This window comes from Balaenoptera acutorostrata, chromosome 15 (assembly GCF_949987535.1).
Source record: "Balaenoptera acutorostrata chromosome 15, mBalAcu1.1, whole genome shotgun sequence".
Taxonomy (NCBI): Eukaryota; Metazoa; Chordata; class Mammalia; order Artiodactyla; family Balaenopteridae; genus Balaenoptera; species Balaenoptera acutorostrata.
In genome coordinates this window covers 26,700,740-26,716,794 of record NC_080078.1, presented here as the reverse complement: position 1 = coordinate 26,716,794, position 16,055 = coordinate 26,700,740, and the positions used below count along the sequence as shown (strand labels likewise).

General features: G+C 44.2%; 1 protein-coding gene across 6 annotated transcripts in view; it reads left to right on the top strand.

The window, feature by feature from the left end:
• The window catches only part of BFAR (bifunctional apoptosis regulator), a 31,875-nt gene that overhangs the window by 13,920 nt on the left and 1,900 nt on the right, over positions 1–16,055 (top strand). For 3 of the 6 annotated variants that reach the window (XM_057529115.1, XM_007188362.3, XM_007188361.3), the window contains exons 3-7: positions 303–507; positions 1,182–1,351; positions 3,398–3,542; positions 9,913–10,086; positions 11,580–11,782. In XM_057529115.1, the coding sequence (XP_057385098.1) occupies positions 303–507; positions 1,182–1,351; positions 3,398–3,542; positions 9,913–10,086; positions 11,580–11,782 (897 nt within the window). Of the gene's footprint in view, positions 1–302; positions 508–1,181; positions 1,352–3,397; positions 3,543–9,912; positions 10,087–11,579; positions 11,783–13,421; positions 15,021–15,797; positions 15,977–16,055 lie in introns of all 6 variants that reach the window. The other 3 variants (XM_057529114.1, XM_007188364.3, XM_007188360.3) reach the window with 3 other exon arrangements.

Genomic DNA, 16,055 nt, shown 5'->3' with positions numbered 1-16,055 from the left:
ATGTGGATAAATTTATTCATCTTGATATACAGTGATATCCAGTAAATTCATTTTTAAAACTATGTATGTTTCCACTGTATGAATATGCTATGTTTTATTTAGCTGTTGCCCTAACAGTGGACATATAGGTGTTTCTGATTTGTTGCTGCTACCAACAGGGCCATAACCAATCTTCTTGTCCATTCTTCTAGAATCTTTGTATATTATTAAATGTTGATAGTAGTTTTATTTTGGCCTCTAAACATTATAAGTATATTTAGTCAAACAACTGTCTTGTGATTTTTTTTTTCTGTTCTCCATAGGGATGCCATTGAAAAATTATTTCCTGATGCAATTAGAATGCGATCTGAAGACATTCTGCAGAATAATGACGTAGTCCAGAGTCTCGCAGCCTTTCAGAAGTATGGGAATGATAAGATACTTTCAGCTCCCAACACGGGCCGAGTGAATCAGCAGAGGGGAGGGGGATTCTTTTCCGGAGTGCTCACAGCTTTAACTGGTGTGGCAGTAAGTTTATGTCTCTCTGTCCCCCTCCCTCCCAGAGTTTCCCGTGAAGTCAGTTCTGTTGAAATACCCCTAAATGATTAATGATGTGACCGTGTGTGGTAATTCACTATGTACATTGAAACCTGGGGATGTTGCCTATGCAAGTATATACAACATAATATTCAGAGCCCAGTAAATGTTAGCTTTGTCCCGTTTCATCCTCTTCACAACCTAAGGTGTTAAAGCTGGAACTCAAGGCCATGTCTTGAACACAGCCCTTCACTAACTTCCAGTGTAGAGACTATTTTCTTTTTAAGATCTATCCATGCTACAAAAATCTAACTATCACAAATTTTCCAATAGAAAAGGCACGCGAGTCAGTTACACTGGCCAAATTGATGGGGAAAAGGGTGCAGTACTCCCTGGTGCCCTGCAGTGAGTCCTATTCCTGTCTCTGTTCCCTGATGACCCGAGACTCAGCAGAGATGAGCCCAGCAAGGGTCGCGCTCCCCAGATCTCGGTGGCAGTGGTGTTCCGTATCTACGGACTTGGCATTCGTATCGGCTTCCGTATCTACGGACTTGGCATCATCCCCTTCCAGCTCAGCTTTTTCCTTCCCGGCCCCACGCTCACATATTTAGAAGCTGGCGTCTCTGATCCTGCTGTGGAATAAGGGCCATGTCACTTTTCCCCAGGTGGTCCTGCTGGTGTATCACTGGAGCAGCGGAGAATCTGAGCACGACCTCCTGGTGCACAAGGCTGTGGCCACGTGGACAGCAGAAGAAGTTGTCCTCTGGCTGGAGCAGCTGGGCCCTTGGGCCTCTCTCTACAGAGACAGGTTTTTATCTGAAAGAGTAAACGGAAGGTGAGGAGCAAAATCTTCTGATACGTCACTGACATTTTTTAAACAGTTTTATTGAGACACCATCCACATAACCCCAAAATTCACCCATTTGAAATGTATAATCAGTGGTTTTTAATATATTCACAGATATGTGCAGCCATCGCCACAGTCTGGTTTTAGAACATTTCCATCATCCCCAAAAAGAAAGCTCCTGCTAAAGGCAGTCAATCCTCATTTTCCCCTCCCGCAGCCCCTGGGAACCACCATTCTACTTTCTGTCTCCCGGATTTGCCTGTTCAGAGTATTTCCATTCTTCATTCATCCATTCTTCAGTTGATGGACATTTGGATTGATTCCATTTCGGGGCTGTTAGGAACAATGCTGCTGCGATCATTTGTATATAAAGGTTTTCGTGTGGACGTATATTTTCAATACTCAGTACTCTCTTGGAGTGGAAATGCTGGGTCATAAGGTAACTCTGTGTTTACCTTTTGGGGAACCATTGAACTGTCTTCTAAAGCAGCCGAACCATTTTATGTCATCGACTGACATTTTAATTGTTTGTTGCTTCCTGATTATAAAAGTAACATATATTTATTTATTTTAAAATAATAAAGTAGAATTGTAGGACATTAGAAATGAAATACCTTCATAATCCTGCTCTTCAGAGAAAACCACTATTATCATCTTGCTGGACACCTGTCCAGATTTTTTTCAATGTTTATACAGGCATACACATAGATGTGTTAAATAACGTGTTATTTATTTATTTAAACTGCAAATACGATTGTACTAAGCAGACCTGTGTTTATATGTATGTGTATAGGCTAGAGTCTATTAATCGATCTCTACCAGCACACATATGTGATGTTTCCCTTTTTTCTGCTCCAGACGGTACCAGACTACGTTGCGCAAATGCTCTGAGGAATCCATTAGTTTGAGGAGCTCACTCATTGCTGAGCTACATGTGTCAGCCTGCTTCTGCCCATCAGCAAATCCCCCTGCCCCTTCCTGAGCCCTGTCCATCTTTACTGGGGTCCCTCCCTTCCTTGAAGGGGGACCACGTAGGGGTGTTACTTAGACCACCAGGCAGCCGCTCTCTAACCCGTTTGAGTCAGACGTGTAGCCCACTCACTGCTAGGCTGCCTGACTGCCCCACCTCCCACCCTGCTCCATTTTTTCCCCCTGAACCGAGCTTTCAACACTTGACTCTCTATTGAGGAAGCAAAATGCTCCCACTTTGTCTGTTTTTTGTAAGAAGTTGCACCACCTCCCCACCCTCGCCCCCAATTGTGGTTAAAAAAACTTCTCTACCCACTTAATACAATGTGTCTTTGCGTAACTGTCTTCCTTCCAGAGGAGAGATTCCGAAACTGGAATTGTTGAGTGAAAGGGAATAAACCTTTAGGGGGCATTTTTAACAAGGAATCACCGTAGAGGTGAGTTCGCGTCTTCTGATGAAAGGGAGCAGATAAGGGATCTACAGTTATCTTTATTTAATCACTATCCCCAAACAGCTACTCTTTTTTTTTGGCTGCATTGGGTCTTCATTGCTGCGCGCAGGCTTTCTCTAGTTGCGGCGAGCGGGGGCTACTCTTCATTGTGGTGCGCGGGCTTCTCACTGCCATAGCTTCTCTTGTTGCGGAGCATGGGCTCTAGGTGCGCGAGCTTCAGTAGTTGTGGAGCACGGGCTTAATTGCTCCGTGGCATGTGGGATCTTCCCGGACCAGGGATCCCACCCGTGTCCCCTGCACTGGCAGGTGGATTCTTAACCACTGCACCACCAGGGAAGTCCCCAAACAACTACTCTTAATGTCATAATGTTTTATTGGATTTCTTCCCAATTTTTTTTTTTCTATACACACACACTTTAAAAAATAGAGGGACTGGCAAATAGTAAGCTTTCAGTTGTTTGCTGTTATTTATCTTATTTCATATGTTAGGTGTCTTACCTCAAGCCTAAAGTGTTTATCTGTGTTGATAAGGTGGAACTCCGACTGTGGAAAGTTTGCTTCCAGGATATAATCTCAAAAGACATCTCCTCCTATCTCCTCGCCCACACCCTAGGTTGCTTTTAACTTTGACAGAGGAAGAATTTTCCAGGGCACCATATACCATAGAAAACAGCAGCCACCGAAGAGCCATCCTCATGGAACTGGAGCGAGTCAAGGCACTGGGTGTGAAGCCCCCGCAAAACCTCTGGGAATACAAGGTGAACTCTATTTTTTCAATGGAAAATAAGTATTGAGCACCAGATTATCAGTTATCTGCCTGCCCACTGCTCATGAATACATCAGACAAAACTGAAGCCCCCTGTGTCCCCGCTTTCCCTATGCCTGTGTATCCTTCCTGGGCCTGTTTTCCTACTTGTGTTCTGGGTATATATCCACAGCTCTAGGAACAATGTTCTAGGTTTTTAACCTTAACATAAAAGGCATGAACTGAGCTTATTATCCTTCTGCAAGTAGCTTTTGTCTCTGGCTCTGGCTCTTTTTCCCTTGTGCCATATTCCACTGCACAAGTGCGTGACCATTTATACATTCTCCCATTGATGGCCACTGAGATTATTTCCATTTTTGCTATGAGAAACAGGGCTGCTGTGGACATTCTTGGAAAGTTCATGTGCTCATGTGTAAGACTTTCTTTGTGTTATACACTGAGTAATAGGATTACTGGGTCACAAGTAATGCACATCTTCAGCTTTACCAGATGCTGATAAATTGTTCTTCAGTGTGACTGTACCTGGTTCTTCTTCACAGAGAGAATTTAGCGAATACTGTACTGTAAAACGAATACTCTATTTTTTATTAGTCATAGAATGTCTGGAGTACACAGACCTATACCCTAAAAAAAGACATCATGGAGAAAAATAAATACAAATAACCAATAAGTTTATGGGGGAAAAATGCTCACTGATAATTATGGTACAAATGAGACAACCCGCTGGCGTCATTCTCACCTATGACATTGTCAAGGATAAGAACCTTTCATGACGTGAGGAAAGAGGCACTCGTGTTTGCGGATCCTAAATTGGCGCAGTCTCTTTGGAGAGCAGTTTGTCAATAACTGTTATAATTTAAACCGCCTGTACTCTTTGGTCTACAGTTTCACTCCTTTGCATTTAGAGCACAGGTAGCATAGTGCTGTGATCAAGAGAGGGCTCGGCAGCCTGACTCCCGGGCTCCTCCCGGGCTCCTCCAGGACACACTGACTGTGGGAACGCCAGCAAGTCCCTGGGCCTCCTGGTCCCGTTTCCTCCTCAGCCAGTGACCTCAGAGAGTCACAGTGAGAATTGAATGTTTGAGTCACAGAAATTATTAAACAAGATGTTGGCCACAGTGTCATTGGTAATAGCACGTGGGAAACAACCTCAGCACCCATTGTTAGGAACAGGTTCAATAAATACAGCTCACCCATACACGTAGCCATTACAAAGGAATGAGGTGACCCTGGGTGCGCTAACAAGAAATGATACCCAAGTTGTTAACTGAAAATAAAGAAAAACATGTTAGAAAACCTACACATTTGTATGTGTCATAGAAAATCTCTGGAAGGATACACAGACTGTTAACAATGTTTTCATCTAGGGATTGAGACTTGGATGGAAGGGTGAATTGTATTTGTCATTTAATACAATTCTGTGCCGTTTGAAGAAAATTGTGTTTATTTTGTGCATGTATTGCTTTAAAACTGAAAAAACACTAGTTTCAGAATTTTTGAAGAATGGGGATAGGGTCCTAAGATAGAAGATTTGTTGTTTTCTGTGTTGTTGTTGTTTGTCAGTTTAAAAAAAAAATCCCTACTTCTCTTTTATCATAAATTATTAGTTTTGTTAATGCAGTCAACTCTGGACTTCTTGTAGCCAATATTAGTCCTACGGTGGGTTTTAATATCTGACAGAACCTTTCTGGGTCCTGTATCCAGCAGTGACCCTCTATTTAGAATCTGTCAAAGTAAACTTAATATTAACCAGAGTGAATGGGGATGGTGTTCTGGTCCCACTGTAAAAAGCAAGCAGAACCTTATCATCAGTCTGCTCCTTCACATCTGTGCTTCAGCCCCTCCCCAGGGGTGGTCACTTGATGCTTAGCCTGCAGGCTGCGTGCTAAGGCTCCTGAGCGCCACTGTTCTTGTCAGACTTGGGAGGGACAGCTCCCCACGGCAGCGCCGTCATCGCGACCACCTCGCTGGGAGGTTGCTTTATCCTCCTTCTCTGATGGAAGGTAGCCCCAGAGCTGGGATATTTTGGTCCAGCTGATCCCAGACCTACAAACATGTAACCCGGTCATCTCCCCTTCTCTCGTACTGACCGAGACGTGGCTGGGTGCCTTCGGGCTCTATTTCTGGGATCTGTGTTCCTTTAGAGCCTGCACACCCAGTAGGAGCAGCAGCGCCCCCAAGGCCATTGGTTCTTGAGGGGTGAAAAGTGTTAAGTATTGCAGTGACTTGTGGCCCTCCGAAGACCACAGTACGTAAACAGATACACGGTGTATCTGTGGTATTAACGTTTCATGGGGCAGGGGAGGGCTTATGAAAAAAATGTCTGTAAAAGGCTCCTTAAGGGGTAATAATGAAAAAAAGGTTGGGAAACACTGCTTTAAAATGAAGAACTACTTCCATATTTCTATGTCTCACCTAAGTTACAGTATAGAGATAATTTTTAGAAGTTAGATTTTTCAAAAAACTTTTACTATGGAAAATTTCAAATATACCCAAAAGCAGGATAATAGTACAAAACTTCCATCAACCCATACGACAGCAACTCATGGCTGTTTATTTCAGTAATACCTACTCCTGCTACCCGTGATTATTTTGAATCTGAGATAGCATATATTTCATAAGTAAATATTTTATTGAATCTCTAAAAAGTAAAGACTTTTTTTTTAATGTATGCAGCTGCGTCAGGTCTTAGTTGCGGCATGCGGGATCTTCGTTGTAGCACTCAGGCTTCTCTCTAGTTGCAGCGCACGGGCTCCACAGGGTGCAGGCTCAGTAGTGGCGGCGCGCAGGCTTAGTTGCCCTGCGGCATGTGGGATCTTAGTTCCCCAACCAGGGATCGAACCCGCGTTCCCTGCATTGGAAGGCGGATTCTTAACCACTGGACCACCAGGGAAGTCCCTAAAAAGTAAAGACCTCTTGAAAAACAAAACTAAAATACCACAATATACCCTCCCAGAATGAATAATTCTCTGATATTATCAAATAATTTGTCAGTATTCAAATACCTTACTTTTTTTTTTTTTCAGTTGATTTGTTCCACACAGGGTCCCAACAAGGTCCACATTTGGTTGTCATGTCTTTTTTTTTTTTTTTTTTAATTGAGGTAAAGTTGGTTTTCAATATTATATTAGTTTCAGGTGTACAACATAATGGTTCAATATTTTTATAGATCATACCCCACTTAAAGTTATTATAAAAATATTTTCTGTATTCCCTGTGCTAAACAGTATATTCTTATAGCTTACTTATTTTATATATAGTAGTTTGTACCTCTTAATCCCCTACCCCTGTCTTGCCCCTCCCACCTTCCCTCTCCCCACTGGTAACCGCTAGTTGGTTCTCTATATCTGTGAGTTGGTTTCTGTTTTGTTACAGGCGTTTGTTTGTTTTATTTTTTAGATTCCACATATAAGTCAAAATATACCTACTTATTTTTCTATGTCTGACTTATTTCACTAAGCATAATACCCCCAGGTCCATCCATGTTGTTGCAAAATGGCAAAGTTTCATTCTTTTTATGGAAGGGTAGTATTCCATTGTGTGTGTGTGTGTGTGTGTGTGTGTGTGTGTGTATATATGCCACATCATCTTTACCCACTCATCTGTTGATGGATACTTAGGTTGCTTCCGTATCTTGGCAATTGCAAATAATGCTCTTATGAACATTGGGGTGCCTGCATCTTTTCAAATTAGTGTTTTTGTTTTCTTTGGAAATATTCCAAGGAGTGGGATTGATGGATCATATGGTAGTTCTATTTTTAGTTTTTTGAGGACCATCCATACTGATTTCCACAGTGGCTGCAGCAATTTACATTCCCACCAGTGGTGTACAGGGGTTCCCGTTTCTCCACACCCTCTCCAGCATTTGTTATCTGTGGTGCTTTTGGTGATGGCTTTTCTGACAGGTGTGAGGTTTTGATTTGCATTTCTCTGATAATTAGTGATGCTGAGCATCTTTTCTTGGGCCTATTGGCCATCTCACTGTCTTCTTTGGAAAAATGTCTGTGCAGGTCTTCTGAATTTTTTAAATTGGGTTGTTTGTTGGTTGTCATGTCTCTTAAGTCTCTTTCAGTCTATAGATTCTCCCTTCCTCTTGTCATTACCCTGCATTTATTTGTTGAAGAAACCAGATAATTTTCTCCTGTAGTTTTCTGACGTTTTGTACTTTGCCAGTTGTCTCTCTGTGGTGTCACCTAACAGGTCCCTTCTTCCCCTGCATATCCTATAATCCAGGAGTTGGGACTAGAGGCTTACTTTGGTTTAGGTTTGGTGTTTTGGCAAGGCTGCTTTATAGGTGTGGTATTTTCTTCCATCAAGAGGCTCATAATGTCCCATGATTATTGATTGTTTAGATCCATTAGTTCATTAAGGGTTGCCAAATGGTGATACTGTAACTCTCTCATTTCTTTTTCACCTTGTTCACTGAAATACATCTTTAATGAAAAGGAAATCTTCTGTCAACAGCCATTTTGATTATCCTAAGTACAGTTTATACCAGAAGGGCAGGTTAAATGCTTGATCTTCTCTGTTTACTTACCAGTTTCAGAATTTGCTTCCCTGTTGTCCTCCAAACATGACCAATTTCTTTCTTTAGGATTATTAATAACTGAGGATTTTGACATTCTTGATGTATTTGAATACGGTTCAGTAGTTATTCTAATTGATGCTCCAACTGTCCCATCTTTTTTGAGTAGGAGTCTCCTCAAATTATTCTCTGAGTCCATTTTTTAAATTTAACTTTTGAATTGAGGTACAGCATACTTGCTAATGAGTCCTTTTAACATGATTTATTAGTCTTTGATAGTTTCCGTTCTCACACGGCAAGATGTTCAAGTTACTCTTGCACCTTTCCTGCCCCAGACCTGGAATCAGCCATTTCACAAGTTGGACCTCTTAAAAATTTTTTTTAAATATAGAAAATGTTAGGTACATACAAAAATAGAGGGAAGAGAGTACTCATACCCAGCTTCAACGAGCATCGACTCGTGGTCACCCCTAATGCATCTGTACCCCTCCACCCTCTCCCCACACCCCCAGTCCTGGAATTATATTAAAGCATATCCACACATCATATTATTTCACCCCTAAATACTTTAGTGTGAAGCTCTAAAGAGAAGGACTTTCTTCTTAAATATAACCGTTATCACACTTTAAAATTTTTATTGGTAAGCCACTGATAGCATCAAATAAGTTGAATATGTTTTAACAGTTTTGTTGAGCTATAATTGACATACACATATTTAAAGTGTACAGTTTGCTAAGTTCTGACATATGTACACACCTGTGAAACCGTCACCACAATCAAGAGAGTGAACGTATACATCACTCCCAAAAGCTTCTTTCCGCCCCTTTGTAAGCCCTCCTTCCCATCCCTCCCCTTTTCAATGAGTGTACAGTGGTATCTCACTGGCTTAATTTGCATTTCTCTAAGGATTAGTAATAATGAGCATCTTTTCATGTGCTTATTTGCCATCCTTCTACCTTCTTTGGTGAAGTGTCCATTCACATCTTTTGCCCATTTTACTTGATGCTTAGTAGCATCAAGTAAGTTGAATCATTTTTAAGTTTCTTTTATAATCAGGAAAAATATAAATGTACATTCATTATAGCAAAATTTACGGAAGTGAAGAAAATGAAAATAAATTGACCCTAATCCCACCTGAGATTCAGACATGGGTAACATTGCGTTTTGCTCTGTTTTCTTCTAGACAATTTTCTGAGTGTACTTAAAACAGCTGTTTTATTTTTGTATTCATTCCGCAAACATGTACTGACATCTCTTGGGAGCCAGGTGGTCCTTTAGAAAAGGGATCTCAGTCCTGAATCAGGCAGGCCCTGCTTTCACGGCACTGACACTGTGGAGGTGGATGGCTACACATCTTAGATCTTTTCTTCACCTAACACTGTAACATGAGCATTATCCAACGCTCCTCCTATACATTCCTCCATGGCTGTATGAATTCTGGGCTAAATATCTACTGTAACTTCAGGACTGAGGTCACAGATTTCACTTTTTCTCTATTATGCACAATGCAAACACTAAGTATTTTGTGCATGAGGCCTTCTGATTTTTTTTATTAAGTGGTGCCCACTGATTACTTTCCCGAAAGGTTGTGTTCTTCTAAATGTGCCTAGGAGCTTGCTTCTCATCCCCCTATCCCTCCCCACCCATGGAGAGAGACTGGATCTTTCTATAATGTAGCCTAACAGATGGATTATTTGGCCTCTTCTTCCCATTCATTCATTCATTCATTACCAGTGCAAACCACGTGGAGGAGGGCGTGAGACTGCGGAAGGAGCATGGGTGGGGAGCGGGCAGCTATGGTTGTAATGAGTCCCTGCACCCGCCTCATCCTCTGCAGGCCGTGAACCCAGGCAGGTCCCTGTTCCTGCTGTACGCCCTCAAGAGCTCCCCGAGACTCTGTCTGCTGTACCTCTACCTGTTTGACTACACAGACACCTTCCTGCCCTTCATCCATACCATCTGCCCTCTGCAAGAAGACAGCTCTGGGGAGGACATCATCACCAAGCTTCTGGTGGGTCTGGAGAGGGCCTTGAGTGGCTTCATGCCACCATTCCTCAGCGTGGGATGGAATTGGAGACATGGCTGGCGCCTGTCAGGGAAGAGGAAACAACATGAGCCTTCATTTGAATTTTGCAAGGAGAGCCCCTACGAAAGAAAATACAGCAGGAGCTTCCCCACTCCCAGAAGCCTGTTTTGTTTCCTGCATTGCATAGCAAGAGGGGTTACCCTCTGGACTTGAAATATTTAGGGGAAAAAAACCCAGCTTTGCTTCTGTTATAAAAGAAGATAGCATAGGTCCAGATTGCCCAAGGGTTAGATCTGTGGGCCTTCCAGCCTGGTAATCTGTCTCTTAACAGGATCCCCAAAGGATGATTATTTGTCCTACCACAAGGCAGGGTTAGTATCCGTCCTGTTGGCCTCAGAATAGTAAGCCATCATCCAGCTCACTGATGGGAGTCATCACGTCAGCTGGCCACAGGGCCTTTGGCAGGGATAGTTACCCACCACAGCTCTGATGGATTCCTTCAGAATTGTCAGTGGATCCCATTGACTCAGGGTGATTGGGTCTAATTGGTCATCGGAGGGTGATGTCCTTTACATTGGTACTTTTGGGGCAGTCCCTCTGATCCGTTTATATCGAAAGTCACATGGATATAGGAATCGTCGCATATGATGTTGAAACAGAATTCCTAAATCTCCAAAGACCCTTTTCGAAACACTTGAATCAAGTGCCTACCTAACTGACCTCAGCCTTGGGTGTAGTTTTAAGCCTGCAGGTTAGCCCCTTTGCGCAGTGTTTCTCTAATTACCCAGTTTTCAGCTGTTCCCTGCCCTTGCTGGACTGGGAGCGCAGAGACCCCCTGACCTTTCTGTTTTAAAAAGCCCCAGCAACCCCTGCCATCAGGCTGACTTTCTTCTTGGGATGCTCAGTGTCTGCTCCATTGTACACAGTCTCGCTCGGCTTTCATTAGCCTCTGGATGCCTATGAGTTGTTTAAATACTCTTGTTACAGATTGCCTGCTAATTCTGTAATGAAAGTTTTTCATTTTCCCAAAATTACTTTTTAAAAGTATATGTTTAATTTTCCCACGACCTGTTACATTCTCCCACAGAGGAGCTGTTGACTTGGCATTGTCTGAGCCGTCCTTGCAGTGGTGAGGAAATCGGAAAGCTGGTTAATTTTATTCATTTCAGCCTCATTATGAATAATGCTTAGATTACTCATGCTTAGATTTTTTACTTCTGAGCTTCCACAATTATATAACAAGCAACTCAGTTCAGCCTCTTTGGTAACATTTATCCAGTGTAAGATTAATTATTACAAGGTGAGTTTATGGATGGAAATCTCATTTTAGATTGTTGCATATGTGTGTATGTGTATGTATGTTTTAATAAATGTAAAATTCACTGGGATAACCCCAGTATTTTGTGTAAAAGTCAATCCTTATGATTTTTTGTGTCCATTTTTATGTAGTTTTATTTACTTGCGTGTTATTTTTAAAGGATCTTAGAGAGCCCACATGGAAGCAGTGGAGAGAATTCCTTGTCAAGTACTCCTTCCTTCCATACCAGCTGATTGCTGAATTTGCTTGGGACTGGCTGGAGGTCCATTACTGGACGTCACGGTTTCTCATCGTCAATGCCATGTTACTCTCAGTTCTGGAATTATTCTCCTTTTGGAGGATCTGGTCAAGAAGTGAACTGAAGTAAGTGTGTTTTTATGTAGGAGATGGTTGGAGCAACAGAGACTGGGAAAGAAATACCAAGTGGAGGAGAAGTCCTCTGTGGAGTGTTGTTCAGACTCGAGAAGACGCCCCGGGCTCTGGTTTAGAAATACTGCTTAAGCAGCAAACAGGAAAATGCCTTTGTGTTGGGGGTGGGGTGGCTCTCGTGGCACTCACTGTTAAAGTGCGTCCCATGTGCCTTCTCCCCATGTGATACACCAGGTAATTCCTGGGGGCGGGGGGTGCGTGAAGGGGTTTAATAATTGAGGAATAAACAAGTGAGAAGAAGAGGGTGCTGTACGGAAAGCAGCAGTGTGGCAGAGCATAAAGAGATCTGATGAGGAATTCTGTAGGCGTGAGTTCTAATCCTGCACTGCCACCAGCTGGGACAGTGATAATTTCTCTGGATTAATGCATAAAATGAGAGAGTTGGACTAGACAGTCACTGAGTCAAGTGACTCTTGGTTGTAAGTGAGAGAAACCAACCTAAATTGGCTTTCCTACAAAGGGAGATGCCCAGTGAAGGCTTCCTGCATGGCTGGACCCAGAGACCCGAATGCTGTCATCAGGGCCACCCTCTCCCTCTCCCTCTCTCTCTCTCTCTCTCCCCCTCTCTCTCCCTCTCCCTCTCTCCCTCTCCCTCCCCCTCCCCCTCTCCCTCCCCCTCTCCCCCCCCCCCTTACAGCTCTGCTCTGTTCAGCCTCAACAGCATCTTTGTTTGGGGGCCCTTGACCACTCTGGGTGTCGATCTGAGCAGCTTAGCAGCCCTGGAGGAAAGAGAGCACTTCTGAGGCTTGTGAAAGCCTGAGGCTCACATGCCTTTGCTCTGATTGGCCCAGTCTGGGTCACAGCCTCCCCCTGCCACCCCGAACCCCTCACAAGTGCAGGGGTTTGTGGGCTCCCCGTGTCCAGATGCAGGTGTGCACTCACAGCCGACGCCCCAACCAGACCACGTGGAAGAGACTAGGGGAGGGAGACACCCTAAAGGGAAGCTCAAAAGGTGCTTCCAGAAGACAGGGTATGGCTGCTGGGCAGGCAGAAGTAACGCATCAGCACACCAGCATCCTTTCGGCCTGAAACAGCCCATGACGTGAAGGGGTCTTGGCCTCATCCATCAGGAGCAGCCTTATAAATAGTTCTGAGAACCTGACAAGAATCTCCCTCATTTATTTCAATTCAGTGAACTCACTTATTCAGGCACAGTTGATTGAGCCCGTACTCTGCCCCTGGTTCTCTGCTGGACACCACAGATCTTTTGGTAAAGAGGACAGTTTATACTCTGAAAGCCTGCAGCCTAGCAGAGAAAATATGTTAAATACGTACAAGAGCGACCCAGCGAAGAAGCGGGTGGAGTTGGGCCTGTGCTGGGAGGCCTCGCCTGTGGGACCAGGTGTGGGGACTGGGCGACGGTGCCCTGCAGAGGCACCCCCTAGGCTGCGTCCTGGGAGTTGAAGGTGGAGTGGTCAGGAAGGTATGTCTGGGGCACTGGGGACAGGAAACAAGGTCTCTGCAGCACTGGCAGCCAGGCCGCGTCCGGGAAAGGCCCAGGGTCTGAGCGCCCCGGCGCTGTTAGAAACGCCATCACTGTTCTGCCTCTCAAAGGCTTCTCTTCCTTTTTCAGGACTGTGCCTCAGAGGATGTGGAGCCACTTTTGGAAAGTATCAACACAGGGGCTTTTTGTGGCCATGTTCTGGCCCCTCATCCCTCAATTTGTTTGCAACTGTCTGTTTTACTGGGCCCTGTACTTTAACCCAATTATTAACATTGATCTCGTGGTTAAGGAGGTCCGACGGCTGGAAACCCAGGTGTTGTGACTGACGCTGCCCAGGCTCTGAGGGACTCTTCCAGCCTCCCTGCCAGCCAAGCTCTGATGCTTAAGTGCGGCGAGGGGGATGGGGAGCGGACATCCTATTCTCTGCCCCTAGTAAACAAGGTGCTGCTTTGTCTGTCAAAGGCTACAGCCAGGTCTTCTCCCCCTGCCTGTGGCAGCAGGGACTGGCGCCCCAGCGCTTGGCCGACAAAGCCGCCGCGCCTCCCACCCACCCACCTTCCTCGTGGGGTCTTGGGAGGCCCAGTCCACGACACCTGGCAGGGACCCAGGGTTCTCAGAGGACGTGGAGTGGGTCTCAGTCCCGCTTGCGCTAGTAACCTCAGTGACTGACACAAGGCTCCCAGGGCAAGTTGGAGCCCTGAGACTGAGCCCAGGGCCAGGCCTGTCCTCTAAGTTAAGTTTAGGAGAACAGGAAAAGATTTCGTCATAGGCACGGCAGTTGCACATAAAAAACAGAGGAAAAACCAAACTCCAGTTGACGATTCTGTCTTATTTAAGAGTTGCTAGAAGGTTTCAGAGTTAAACCTCTGAAAGGATTCAGTTCAAGATTAGAATGATGGTGGTTAGACTTGCCATCACTGTTTTCTACTTGTAATCATTGAAAGTTTGGATCTCTTTTTCTGGGGCAATTGAGTGGGATGTCAGGCAGTTAATGGAGAGTAATTCACATCAGGCCGAGCTGCTTCAGTGCTACTTAAAATTGTTGTTTTGGGGTTTACTTTGTTTTGTTTTTAAGAATTTAATTTGTAAAATCCAGGCTAGTCCATTTGTTTAAGGAAACATTTTGTACATTGACCTCCCACTGTACACTCTGTTCTGATGTATAAAACAAGTATAATTACACCAAGTGCTGTAATTGTAAATATGAAATGAACTGTAGCCTTTGATTCCCTTCCAGTGTGACAGTAGCAGGTGTGAAAGGCAGTCAACCTGAAGACTGGCCCTGCAGAGATAAGCTTGCATCCAAAATGTTTCTTTGTGACTCCATGAACCATTCATTAACGCTTTGTATCTTTGAAGATTTCACTCAAACTTTGCTTCTGAAAGTTTGAAGAAGTTACTTGAAATAAAAATAAAGATTCTTTTATACAGGTAAAACTTCTACGTAGAGAAAAATAAACTGTTTAGGAAGCATGAAGAAAATCTGCATTGCTCAGTACGACCTACTGGTCACACTGAAGTCCCCCAGCCTGACGTGGACATGGAGCCGAGGAGCCACGGAAGGTTTCTTAAGTGAAAGGAGGGAGAATGTTTTCTCTCCCCCTGTGTCTGCTCATCAGGCCCTGAGGCTGCCTGACTTTACCTGCTTAACCCTCGTGACCTGCCAGAGACACTGATATCCCAGCCGATCTGCAGTACCTGCCTGTCCCTGGCCTCATGCCTCACAGGGTTGGTTACTCTTCTCCTTTTCAGGTGAAGCGATGGAGGCTGGGTGGCACTGGTGGAGCTGGGCCCAGGCCAGACTCCCGGTCCAGCACTCCCCACCCGCCCCCCTTGGCCTCCCCCCGACACCGTCCCCACCCACTCCGCAAATCATGCTTCAAAGATGAGTAATACCCACACGTGCTCTGGGGAGGATCGCAAAGCAGTCTTGGCCGAGAGCAAACAGGCTGGGCTGGGCTCTCCCTCCTTATCACCTGCAGGAGGGACAGGCATATCAGAGCCAGGGCCACCGGCTGCCTCTCTGCCCTCAGACCCTCTCGGCTTGGTGTGTCAAAATGGGGAGTCGACTTAAAATATTCAGACCCTTTAATGCAAGAATTCCATTTCTGCAAATCTCAGTTAAGGAATAATAAAAAGGGAGGGGGGGCAAAGATTTATTCACAAGCATCCTCATCACATCAGTAATTGATAAAAATAGGAAATATCACCAATGTCCAGAAGGTAGCAGACTGTAAAATAGTATCTAATACAGCTGGAAATGTACCTAATACATTTGGAAATGAAGTTTCCAAAGATTTTTTTTAAAGACATGGAGAAATGGAAAAAAGCTTATGAAAATCATACAGTATAGAGTCTCAATGACATTTTTAACACATTATAGACAAGACCGATGGGCAGCACACTAAGATACTAAAAGTGGTTACTGTGGACTGTGAGGATTGGAGTGGGGTGTTTTCTCCTTTATGTATTTCTCAATTTTCCTTTTTTTTTTCTTTTTTTTAGCAATCAATGCATAGGTACTACTTTTGTAATCAGGAAATAAATTTTAACTGTTAAAGGTGGAGTGGGATAGGGCAGAAGACTCGAGCTAACAACTACTAGACTTGAACTTCACAAGGTTGGGCATCATGTGGCCATTTTGTTTATTGCTTCAGCCCAGAATCAGCAAGGCCAAGCTCATGGTAGGTGTTTGCTCACTTTTGACTGCCTGCCATCGGGAGCAGGTTAGAAGACAAGGCTCAGCTCTTTTCATAAAGGTTG